General features: G+C 38.6%; 1 protein-coding gene across 2 annotated transcripts in view; it reads right to left on the bottom strand.

Annotated features, from left to right (window-relative positions):
* LOC124269623 (filamin-A-like) overlaps positions 1–13,656 on the bottom strand; it is a 123,790-nt gene that overhangs the window by 59,495 nt on the left and 50,639 nt on the right. The window contains exons 13-22 of one of the 2 annotated variants that reach the window (XM_046704659.1): positions 9,504–9,587; positions 8,582–8,719; positions 7,820–7,987; positions 7,199–7,336; positions 6,008–6,091; positions 5,270–5,407; positions 4,604–4,777; positions 3,809–3,955; positions 1,322–1,408; positions 515–652 (exon numbers count right to left, since the gene is read on the bottom strand). In XM_046704659.1, coding sequence (XP_046560615.1) covers positions 515–652; positions 1,322–1,408; positions 3,809–3,955; positions 4,604–4,777; positions 5,270–5,407; positions 6,008–6,091; positions 7,199–7,336; positions 7,820–7,987; positions 8,582–8,719; positions 9,504–9,587 — 1,296 coding nt within the window. The remainder of the gene's footprint in view (positions 1–514; positions 653–1,321; positions 1,409–3,808; positions 3,956–4,603; positions 4,778–5,269; positions 5,408–6,007; positions 6,092–7,198; positions 7,337–7,819; positions 7,988–8,581; positions 8,720–9,503; positions 9,588–13,656) is intronic. The other variant, XM_046704660.1, reaches the window with a different exon arrangement.

Raw genomic sequence — 13,656 nt, 5'->3', positions numbered from 1 at the left:
CAGAGGCCAGACCACACACTGGAGATGTATCATCAAGACATGCCGAGGGAAATGTTCCACTGTTGGGGACTTCCTGAAAGATTCCTCGGACCACTGCATACTGTTTTGCTTACTTGTACTGGATGTGATCATTATTTTTATTGTTATTATCATTATTAGTAAAAAGTCTTCCCTGATTTCTTACATTTCTGATTGCTGTTATTTGTCTTATGGGCCATTCTTATTTCATTAAGAGGTAACAGGCAGGGGATTAGCTGTGCACTCAACCAGATAGCTTGTTGTTTTAACCTGTCTGACAAATGGCACGTCTGACAAATGGGAGGATACCCAATTCCCTCTGTGCACACAGCCCTGTTTACCAGTTAATCCTATCCAGCCCTCCTATTCAGCATCACTTGACACTGCTGGTCAGATTGTCATGTTTTAATATATTGTCCCACATGTGTCAAGAGCATCAAAGACTTTCTAACATATTACAATCACTATAAGTGTGAGAAAAACAAAGGTGACTCACATGTAAAAGAATTGGGCCTTCCCAAGAAGCCTTGATTTATCTTGGAGATTTTCACATTGGCAGCATCAAAGGCCTTCACAGTGAAGGGGCTCCCTTTGATTGGCATATCGGCATACTCAATTACAGCCTTGTAGTCACCTGAAATTGACAGTTGATATTGGCCATCATATCTGATCACATTAAACTTAATAAAAGGTTGGAGGTGTAAAAATCCCTCATGCTTTCTTTCTGTCAAATAAATATTGTTGTAATTGGCACACTTAAACTGCTCGATGTGTGGCAAAAGAGCAGATTAGAATGTCTTGACTGTAAAATGTGAGTTGAAGTCACACAGGATGTGAAGAATAAAAATGATTAAAAACTACTATAAATTTAAAAACAATTATAAATGGGGTCATATGCATTGGTTTTATGCTAAAACAAAGAAATTATAAAATATTCTACCATGATATTTAAGTATGTTCGTTTTTGATTGGCTGTGACTAAAAAATTAGAAGTGAAAATTTTCAATAACCACTTCTGAGAGCTGGTTCACTGCGCGTGTAGTGTCAAAACACTACACAAGGGTAATGAGTGCATATTTAAAACATGTTTTATTCATGGTGCATATGTCATGGTAGAATGGAGATAATCCTATTGTGTTTACATTTTGGAAGTGATTATAGTTGGTTGAACGCTGCTAAATGTATACTAAACTATAATCACTATAATCACTTCCAAAATGTAAACACAATAGGATTATCTCCTAAGTAACATTCTCAATCTGTTCAGGTTTTTATTTGTTTGTATCAGAAAGACAAGAATTACCTATGCTAGTGGGCGTCCACTCGACCCTGTAGTGCTGATCTCCCTTTACGTCCCGGATCCGGGTCGGGACCTCCCGCCCATCCGGACCTGCCACACACAGGATTATGGGTATACTAAAATGTTTCAGGACAAAAGTAATTCATATCATTTCTAGTCTTGAGGAGTCCATCTAAGATCACCTAAATGTACTTGTACACTCATGCTGTATCACATCGATATACTTTTTTATAAACAAATACTTAAGTGAAGTAGGTTTTTGACTTCCAAAAGGTCAATGAAAGCACTTCAACTGTGTTCAACAGTCCAAATAAATTCATCTTTTCATTTCTTACAAATCAGACAAGAGAACCTGGAACTCAAAACTGTAAGAAAGAGTTTTACTTATTTCACAAAAATATCAAGTGTTACAACTCACAAAGACATGTTTTCACAACTAGTAGTAGCTTAATATTTGTAGGAAATAAAGACCTATAATTACAGTTCTTACTGAAAGATTCGGAATCAGTGTACACATTTGGTTGTGTCAGATTTCTAAGTGTTTAAGGGGGACCTGGTTCACTTCTATGAGCACCACAAGACTTACCCGGTTTCCCGGACACCGCTAGCATTCAATCCTCCACCACAGCAAGGCTTCAGCAAATTAAACCAGCTCCCATGTCTACATATATACAGCTGGGTTGTACTTGCACCATACATAGTTTACAAGCAAACATGCAAGTTTCAACACACTTGAGGTAACAACTGTTTTCCTTCACTATCAACTTCCCATAACATGTTAGGGAGATTGACATGCAAAGTACATCAACATATAGTAAATGATAACAACAGAGAACAAACTCTACCTGGTATTCACAGCCATTTGGAACAAGTGTAACCCCTTGATTCTTTTCATAACTTCAGTATTGATCAATAAATTAAGATTATAGAAATGTCAAGCCAAAAAATATCAATATTTTGTCTGGTGCCATAAATTTTTGACATTGAATGCACTTATTTTGCGACATGGCAGGAAACTTCAAAAGGGTGGGAAAAATTCCTAAACTACACAAAGTCAAAAGTTTTAACAATAAGCAATAATAAAGCCACAATGCGATTGTCTGGTGACCAAATGTGATCTCTTCTGACCGTACATTAATAAATCTGTGAGTGAGTGAGTGAGTTTAGTTTTACGCCGCTTTTAGCAATATTCCAGCTACTAGTATATCACGGCGGGGGACACCAGACATGGGCTTCACATATTGTACCCATGTGGGGAATCGAACCCAGGTCTTCGATGTGACGAACGAACGCTTTAACCACTACGCTACCCCACCGCCCCTTAATAAATCTGTAAGATTAAACTTTACAATAAACCTCTACCACTCTGACACGTCCGTGTGTGACCATAAAGAAAAATTATGAAGGTGTTCAAAGAACAATGCTGTGATGTCACAGCTAAGGGAGATAACCATGTAGATATTTAGGCATACCACTAGGGATAGCTATGACTTAGAAAGTTTTTAATCTATTTCATTCTGTATGTATCTGTGTCACCCACAGGAAACTGGCAACCATAATCTAGAGGAAACGTTTACGACATAATTACAGTCAATTTGTCAAGTTTTTCAAAGTATATTAATTTGGATGAACCAAAGTATTCATTCCTAGATATCATCATTTAACAGTCTTTAAGCAACAGCTTCCACTCAAATACAGAAATGATGATACATAAAAATGGCTACAAAAGCAGTTAAACTTTGTTCCAATACAACATTCCTTCCAGTGAACAAAACAGAAAAATAAATAATGAGAGAGTTGAGATACAGTAACCACAAAATAATACAGTAACCACAAAATAATACAGTGACCACAAAATAATACAGTGACCACAAAATAATACAGTGACCACAAAACAAAGCCAAATGATAAAGAGAACTAATTGTACACTAAAAGTAGCTGCATTAATTACACACAATGAAGACATTTAAAATATCAAGACTACTTATTACACCTTTCAGAAAGATTTACTTATTTGTCTCAAAAGAAAACAAACTTCACAAAGGAATAATCAAATTTATTTTACATGCATTAATTTGATATTCAACACTTGAACCCTTTAGGATATTCCTCACTTCACACAGTCTGCACCTATCATCTGCTGAGTTTCCCATTGCTTCCCTTTACATGAAATATACACCAGAACGACTGTTACCAAGTAAAGATGTTATGTACATGAAATATATGTGTTATATACACCAGTCAAGAGTTCCTATCAGTCTGTTATATGCTACATACATGAAATATATGACCTATATACACAAGGTTGGAGTACATATTACTTTGTATACATGCTATGTACATGAAATATATGTGCTATATACACCAGGCCTGAGTACCTGTCAGAATGTTATATACATGTAATATATATGCTATATACACCAGGCCGGAATACCTGTCAGTCTGATACATACATGAAATATACATGCTATATACACCAGGCCGGAGTACCTGTCAGTCTGATATTGAGGTCTGGCAGGGCTGCACCGGGGGCGTTGACAGTGAAATGTGTCTGTCGATGACAAGGGACAAGACTCAGGCCCTCCCCTGTGGCAGTGATCTGACTGGCATCCATGAAGTCCACCCAGAATGGGCTACCTGAGACAGACAATCACACAGATCAATAAAGTACAATTCAGAAAGACAGGTCTGAAGAAAGTACATTTATGTATGACAACCGTTTGTCAAACCAGAATTTAATTTAATTTAATTTAAAACATGAAAATCTAGCATACAATTGTACAGTGGTTCTTATCAACCAAAGAACATCCCAAACACAACCATTTTAAGTAAATGGTACCACTGTGAAATTGCTTTGATATTGCTAATGCAGAGTAAAACCCAGCTCACTCACTCTTACAATGAATTGAACAGGGAAAGAAACCTTTCAAAATTTCCCACTAGACACAGGACCAGTGAGGGGACAATAATTAGTGGTCCTGTCTGTACTTCACTGGTCCAAAATAACATTCATAGATTTACTTAACTATCAATGCAAACTTCACTGGCCACCAGGACCACTGCAAACTTATCATTTAGTGGTCCTGATGAATTTTTACTAGCCAGGGACCACAGGACCAGCGTCAATTTTGCACACTGTTGAATGATGTTTCTGAGGCAAATCAAAACCAAACTAAAGCTTGAAAATTGATGGCAACAAAATGACAAAATGAAAAAATATGAATAGTAAACAATGGGGTGTATGTATGCTGAAAGAAATTTGTTTGAATTTTGTCTGGTATCTACCTGGGATGTGTTCTCCGTTGTACGTAAGGACGGCTTTGTGTCGTGTGGCCTCCCTGCCAACAAACGACACTTCAAACCGTCCCCCACCAAGAGCCCGAGCTTGGTTGGGAATGTTGCGACCATTAGCAGACACGGCAATTTCCAGAGTGCCTTCGCCCGCAGCTGATGCATCAACTGAAATAGACGATAATGAACATTGTTACTTTGTCTCATAGTCCTCAGGGGCTGTTCATAATTTATGTACAAAGTAAGTGATCCCTCTGCATGCCATATACAAAATCAATGACACTCCCCAAGTAGATGTGTACAAGATTGATGACCCCTACCTCCCATTAACAATATGGGTAAAAAATACGCACGCAGGCACGCAGGCACGCACACATGCACACACACACGCACGCACATACGCACTTAAAAATCATCATCCCCCCCCACCTCCCAGCCATAAAATATGAACTTGAAAAATTTTAACTGTAAATTGTATATTTATAATACTTATCCTATCTCAGGTTTTCCTAGGGCTCCTGTACAATATAATGGAGACCCCATCAGTTTAATGTTTAATGTATTTTCACTTTCCATTCTGATCAGTCATTACTACTATCAAAGACAAATGCAAATTAAATTGCTAGTTATTGAAATGAAAGGCAAATAAAATGTTCCTACCAATAAACTTTGTGGGTGTGCCCACCACCCCTTGCGGTATCTTTGAGACCTTGACCAGACTGGGGTCGTAGGTCTTAACGCGGAATGGGCTGCCCTTGATTTGTATTCCTGAGAGGCTTGCCGTTACTATGTATGTACCTGGAGTAACAAGTGACAAAATAAACATGAGAGGGGTAAAATGGCGAACATTTACAAAATCAAAGTTACATTAAATATACATAAAATAATTTTATTTTTAAAAAAAGTCCAGAACAAAATGGAAATAGTACAAAAGAAATTAAACTAAGTTTTTTTATTGTAAATAGGCATGTACATTTGTATCAATTATTAAATGATGTTCAGGAAATCAAATTCCTATACTCTTAAAACCTTAAAACAAAACAAACTGAGCAGACCAAAGCAGCAGAACAGTTTCTTATTGATACTTTTCAAAATAGATCCTTGTCCTGTAAATATTGATGTATATTTACATGAAGAAAAGGATCATAACACATTCATAAGCATCATGCATTTCTGCACAACGGCAAAGCTTCATTCATGAGCAGAAATTCTGTGGTCTATGGGAGATAACTCCGTAAGACTTAATTGTTCTGGTTTCAAACACAGAAAGTATTACCAAACTAACCTTTCTACAATGACTTTAAACCATATTATTTAACCACATGTTATCAAAATCTAAACACATGCTGCTGATACAGATTTTACTGTAGACATGCATAGTGCTGATACAACACGTACCGATCTCTCGAGGGGTGTATTCAACAGTGTAGCCATTGGTGCCATTGCCTGATATCCTTGCAGGAACTTGTTGTCCAGATGGTGCTAAAATTTTGAAAAAGTTCTTTTAATGTGGAGAAATAATCATAAATAACTGTTTGATTACAAATTTAATTTTTGTTTTACGAAAAATATCAATTTATTTTTATTCAATCAGAGTTAAACTGAAAAATAGCCAGACTAGAAAACCTGGAAAGGAAGAAAGAGAAGGAAGTACCTTGTTCCAGAGGTCAGGACAATCTTGATTATATGTCTATATGTTGTCAAATAGCCGACCGCAACCTGGGCATGCAACATGCAATGGACATGTCTACCAGCGAAACTGATAACCCCTACATAAACAAATCATAAACTAAAACTTGTACAAAAGCCGACTTAACATAATAAAACAAATGACATATCAGACACTGTCAAAGGTTTTACATAGGCAAAATAACCCTGAAATGCAGACAAAAACAACGGAAGCAAGACAACACAAAATCAAGTATGAAATGAACTAAAACATGAAATTGACAACAGACAAGTCGAAATGAACATGAAATCTACATGAGACTGAAAACAGACAGGTTGAAATAGACATAAAACCAGTGACACATCACGATGGGGTGGACAAGGTGATTATATTACTGAATTAGTCTCAGTAAGAAGTTAAAAGTGTTAATAGTTTCAAATGTCTTGTACATGTGTGTATGTGACAGTGAAATCAACACAATCTTTAAGACACTAATGACACTTAAGTAACATGTTTTTGTATATGACTGACAGGGCTACAATAAAACAAAGGAAATATACAAGTAGGAATGTCAGGTGTAACACAAGCAAGGTTATGTAACATATGTCATGTGTCATGTTTGTAATATGATTAATAAATGAGAATCAACAACAAACATAGTCAGTTTCACACAGTTTATTTCATTCCTCTGTTGAAGTAAAATATATAATATTAGCTTACAACATGATAATATGATGAGCTCTAAATGACAAAATACCTAATGTGTATAAGTAATATATATAATTTATCAAAACTATTGTGTGGTATGATATTATCAAAGAAACTGAAATGTAAAACTGGTTTCAATTTTCTAGAACATATCTTTCTGCTGGTGAAAGTAAGGCTTGACAATACCTGACCTATGACCTTATATATTTTACCCATGAGCTCCACGGCGACCGAGGCATCACTGGCGAGAGACCTGATGAGGAAGGTGGACTGTGTCTCTACCGGCTGCAAGGTTGGGATTTCCATGATGGAGGCTCTGAGGTCCACAGCGTTGCATGTCAGGGGGGACACTGTCAACATCATCAGATGCTTCTCATGAACAAACTCAAACATTCACTGGAGGGTTTACCTTCTCAATAACTATGAAGACATTCACTGGAGGGTTTACCTTCTCAATAACAACCAGACATTCACTTGAGGGTTTATCTTCTTCGTTGATGCTTTGACATTTGCTGGAAGGTTTTACCTCCATAGTTGATACTTTTGACATTCACTGGATAATCAAAAGTCCTAACAATGGTTTCAATAGAAAGGATGTCTTCATGTCCATTGTACTAGTGGAGGCTTTGTTTTATTGACAATATGAGTTACCTCCCTTTCCCCTATGTTAGCGTTTGATTGGTTGGTAATTAAATAATTTACAATAGCCAGAAGCCAGGAATGGATCCAGGTGGAAGTATAGGTTGGCTGACATAAGAGCCAAGGAGATATATATGATGCTAACGTGAAACCTTCCTCGTGTTGCCCACGTCGAGTTGGGCACAAGCACTCACTTGGCAGAGCCTCGTCATTGAAGCTGATGTCGACAGTCTGCACTCCTGGCTCCACGGGAACGAAGGAGATTCTGTACACACCCGACTGCACCATCTCCACATCGTTTGGCAGGTTCCCGTTGTTCACCATGATCTGAAGCTGGCCCTCTCCAGCTTGACTCACATCAACTGAGCAACAGGGAAGAGGAAGGAACTTACATCAAAGCTTCCGTACTGCTCAATGAGTGAGTGAGTGAGTGAGTTTAGTTATACGCCACACTAAGCAATATTTCAGCTATATGGCAGCAGTCTGTAAATAATCGAGTCTGGGCCAGACAATCCAGTGATCAACAGCATGAACATCGATCTACGAAATTGGGAACCGATGACATGTGTCAACCAAGTCAGTGAGTCTGACCACACAAACCCATTAGTCGCCTCTTAAGACAAGCATGGGTTACTGAAGGTCAATTCTAACCCGTCTCTTCACGGGTACTGCTCATTGATGAAGTGGTCAAGGCAAGGAAAATTCAATTTCATGAACATTAGATCTATCATTTCTTTTTCTCTCAGCCACCACAGAGATACATTCAGCAATGACAAATATTTCAATTCTTGAATCATTCACCAGAACTCTCTTGGTTACATTTAAACATGGCAAAGTTAATAACCAAAGAGATCAACAATGTCTCAAAATGACCTGTACAATGAAATACCTGATGAGTCAACGTCGTTGTACAGTCTACCATGTTAGTATTCCTATCAAAAGCGGTAGAAACTCACTTGAGAAGATGATTGGTTGTGACACATATCCGTCGGGCAGATCCGTCACAGTAATGGCTGATGTGTCGTATGTTTTGACAATATATGGGCTGTCGGCTATCTCCGTGCCATTGCACAAAACTCGTAGGGTGTGGTCCCCTGTAGACAACATGGGAACACAGAGGGAGTGAATATATGTTCTTAAATGCCGTATGAATCATAAAGGCGGCGTAATCTGTTACACACGGGAGATGTAACACCTCAAATAATCTGTTACATGAATTGTAACACCTCAAAGTAATGTAACATGAATTGCAACACCTCAAAGTAATCTGTTACATGAGTTGTCAACAGAATCACAGCAAGGAAATTGGAGCGAGTGAGTGAATATGGTTTTACGCCACTTTCAGCAATATTCTAGCAATATCACAACGGGGCCACGAGAAATGGGCTTCACATATTGTACCCATGTGGGTAACTCGAACCCGAGTCTTCAACATGAGGTGCGAACACTTTAACCATTAGGCCCCGCCAGGAAATAGGTGTTTGTTTGTATAAACTGTTTGCATTGGGAACAGCACACAGGATCCTTGTTTACATATAAAAATAGTCACATGATCACAGCTTATTTTCCATAAAGACTCAAATGCTGCTTTTCAATTTTCACATAATCATTTATCAACCCACAAAGAAAATTGGGTCAAAACAATTTTTCTACTATAACGACTTTTTCAAATTTTCTTGCAAAAGGATTAAAAATATGTCACAAGTCAGTTTGAACTTTCAAAGCATCTATCAAATCATTTACCATTGACGATTCTGTGGTCTAAGAGCGATTGAAAGATGCCATCTTGGCATATTCTTCATTTTCAGACTTCATATTCATCAGTTTAATAAGCACCACTAAATCTGTTTTATAAGACTGTTTTTAAGATGTACTCACCGACCACAGTTGGGAAGTACTCGGCCACCAAGACCCCGCCACTGTCCGAACTGAGGTCACATGGCACTGTGTCTCCATTAGGTGCTAGGTCACAAAGATAGCCGGTTAACATGGGCACCATCAGCAACAACATGTCAGTAACATACAGTGATGGACAAGCTTGAATGTTACAGGTGTCTACTCTACTGTGATTAACATTAGTGAAATAAACGCTACATTATAAACTAGGTAATATAGTGCTGTATCAGCATCTACGCTGTACTACGGTTAACTATGTTTATAAATGTGATGGATGTGCAGTTGATGATGGTGCTGAGTGCAGATGAGCGTGTGCTGTCAAGTTATCGGCACATGAGGTTACCATCCACCTGATGAAATGTACATTTGACTGACAGATGTCAGGTGTGTGTTTCACAAAGGAAGCCAGCGTGATACCTGTAACCACAAGCGCTTCTCACCTGCAGGGGCATGAACACACTTCATATGTTCCGACAACGCGAAGGAAATGGTCGTCTCAGATGTTATATTTGACATGACTGTCAATATTGAGGACGTAAATGTGGCGGCTTTCTGCTGCACCTCTCCATAAAACCATCAGCAGGATCATGTGAAGAGGGTATCTCCATGACAGTTTAATAAAGGGACATTCTTTGCTACATTGAAATTATCAACATGTTTAAAGGACTGAACACTCTACCAGGACGTTGCACAATCTCAACGCAACAGGCAAAACAAACTTAGTGTACATTTCTACCATGAAACTGATGACATGGTGATGAACATTCCTACTGTGAAATGAACGTGATGATGGCCGAGGACAATAACAATAAATATCTCAAAGATGTGATGATGGCCGAGGACAATAACAATATATATCTCAAAGATGTGATGATGGCCGAGGACAATAACAATATATATCTCAAAGATGTGATGATGGCTGAGGACAATAACAATAGATATCTCAAAGATGTGATGATGGCCGAGGACAATAACAATAAATATCTCAAAGATGTGATGATGGCCGAGGACAATAACAATAGATATCTCAAAGATGTGATGATGGCTGAGGACAATAACAATAGATATCTCAAAGATGTGATGATGGCTGAGGACGGATAACAATAGATATCTCAAAGATGTGATGATGGCTGAGGACGGATAACAATAGATATCTCAAAGATGTGATGATGGCTGAGGACGGATAACAACAGATATCTCAAAGATGTGATGATGGCTGAGGAGGGATAACAATAGATATCTCAAAGATGTGATGATGGCTGAGGACGGATAACAATAGATATCTCAAAGATGTGATGATGGCTGAGGACGGATAACAATAGATATCTCAAAGATGTGATGATGGTTGAAATGAACATGGGATTCATATCCTGCTGTGTGCTGTGTAATGTGGTATGTTTCTGTAATTATACAAACAAAAAGACTTGTTGTAAATGTGTAAAACTTGCACTTGAGTGTTGAGTCTGTTGTAAGCTTGGATGTGCTTACATTGTGCATGCACAAATTAATGTTCTGATCTGTCATTAGATGGGATAAATAACACAGTGTTAATGTTATTAACTGTTATTAACACTGAACCATACACAACACAACACAGAAAGCACTATAACATATACCATTTCAAACAATGCCATTATGTTTACTGTTAATAAATCTACACAAGAATACACTACTTCAAAACAACACGATTGACAAACACCTACATAACTTCCATAACAACAGGCATATATTTGAAAAATTCTTGAACTTTCATGCTATCTGGTTAGCTAACAAGTACCATGCAAAACACATGCTTAAAACAAAATGCATGTGAGAGAAACACAAACACAATCACAGAATACGATAGTTGAGTACGCCACCAATATCGTAAGAAGGGAGACAACTCTACCGCACCAGTCACCAGTCTGAGTTTCAGAACAAGGCTTTTTCCCAATCCCGGAAAAGAAAAATCAACACCATGCAGCCAGATTTCTTTATTGATTAAAATGCATGCAAGAGATTACAATGAGAAACTACATGAACAAACCATGCCTATTGAAATCGTGGAGTTTGAACCAGATAAAATCCCGTCATTCCAAGCTTATTGTCCAAACAAAGTACATGTCTGTTTTCTTGTGGATATTAATAGACATTACACATTCACACTACATTCTCAACAGATTGATAATAAAAAGAAACATTTTCCTTATATTTAAATATATTTCTTTTTTCATTATCTTAAAGTTAAAACTTCACAAATGACCAAACAAATATTTGATACAGTTATACAGAAAATATGACTTCCTTCACAATGTTCCGTGCAGTGAAACTCGACTGAATCCCGCAAAAAATATTTCCGAGTGATAGCCCCACCCTGCTTCCATCACCATGACATTTACCTGTGATATGCACGTCTATGCAACTGATATTGACGTCACTAGTATGGATGTTGAAAGAAGCCGCTGTGTTGACGGGTACCGGTCCAGCCCGTCGCCCGAGACTGTGATGCTGTGGGGGTCGATGATATTCACAGTCCAGGGGCTGTCTGGAAACGAGCAGAGTAGACAGGTTGTAAGCCAGAGTAGGAATATGCTATGTTAGGAATATGCTATGTTAGGAATATGCTATGTTAGGAATATGCTTCTCTGTGGTAACTTACCATCACAAAAACCAAGCTGAGCGAGTTTACTCTCATGAACTATGATTCATGTGAATGAGCCAATCACAGCCTTGATTACATTCTGTTTACAATATGGCATCACGGAGAATGCAAAATGATGGTGCTACAATTTTTTAGTTTGCTTTTATACAATGTTGATAGGACTGGTTGGTTTTCAGTGGGGCGGTTGTCTTATAGGTTATCAGCCCTGTGGTCTGGTACAAATGTGTGTGTGTGGGGGGGGGTTTCATACACTGCCACACTTACAGGTATTAAAGGTATTTAAGTAATTGGATTTCAACATCTCCAGCCATTAAACCACTCCAGGAACAGCCTCTGAATCCCTAATGGATATTCAACCGCCTCCGTGGTGTAGTGGTTAGAGCGTCTGCCCGGAGAGCGGAAGGTCACGGGTTCGATCCCCGACCGCGTCATACCAAAAGACGTTAAAATATGGTACTTGTTGGTCCCTGCCTGGCCCTGCTCGGCATTAATGGGTACAACAAGGACTGGTCGGCTCAGAGTCAGTATAATGTGTCTGAGTGGGGTATTCATGATTCACTGCGGCATGGTATCTCAGTGGGCTAGCACTATAAAACCAGCTTAAGTCTGGGCTAGTACAAGCAGCCTCACATACACATGCATGCATGTCGTCATATGAGCGAAACATTCTCAAGCACGACGTAAAACCCAATTTCACCTCACCTCACCTAATGGATATTCACATTCAACACATCACCCTCACCCTCAACAGCAGCGTCGTTGAAGGTCATCTCTATGACATGGGGCTTGCTACTCTCAGGGGAGAAGGAGGCCTTGAACTGGTGGTTACCCCGGTTCTCCACACTGCAGGCCACACGACCCTGGTTCACACGGATCTCAATGTTCCCTGAACCTGCTCGGGATGCATCAACTGCAACAAGCTTGATCTGTTATACACACATCTCTGTAGAGAGGAGGGAATTTTAGTTCTATGTTTCATTTAAAATTCCATTAATATCCGAGTACAGCCACAAAGCCTGGGCAACATTCGACACAGTGTAGACTGGTATCATCAAGATATTCAGATGGAGAATATTTCACCTTCATCAATTCACGACAACATATTAGTGAAGCAGGTACTGGATTAGTACCCTGACGGAACCCACAAGGATGGCTATTTTGATGGACCAAAGATTGCAGTGAGAAAATCTTGGATTCAAACCCATGTTCAGCAGATCCTGGTCTTACTAGGAAAATTAACTCTGCAGAAACTTAGATGATTGAACCACCTTTGCACTCCACTAACGTTTGTCTTGACTGGCTACATTATCTTTTGGCATTTACCAACAGGGTATTCATGTCACCATTACCAAGTTCTTGAAATATGGCAAGGAGAAGGTCTTTTTCTTTTTTACCTTATGTCATCCAGTCAGAATGAAGCATTCACTCAAATGCGGAGTGGCTACATTATCTATTGGGATCTAAAACAGGGTATTCATGTCGCCAATACAGAGT

The sequence above is a fragment of the Haliotis rubra genome, unplaced genomic scaffold (genome assembly GCF_003918875.1).
Source record: "Haliotis rubra isolate DU_JTF1 unplaced genomic scaffold, ASM391887v1 Scf146, whole genome shotgun sequence".
Taxonomy (NCBI): domain Eukaryota; kingdom Metazoa; phylum Mollusca; class Gastropoda; order Lepetellida; family Haliotidae; genus Haliotis; species Haliotis rubra.
Note: the sequence above shows the minus strand (reverse complement) of the source record. Positions and strands in the feature narration are given on the sequence as shown.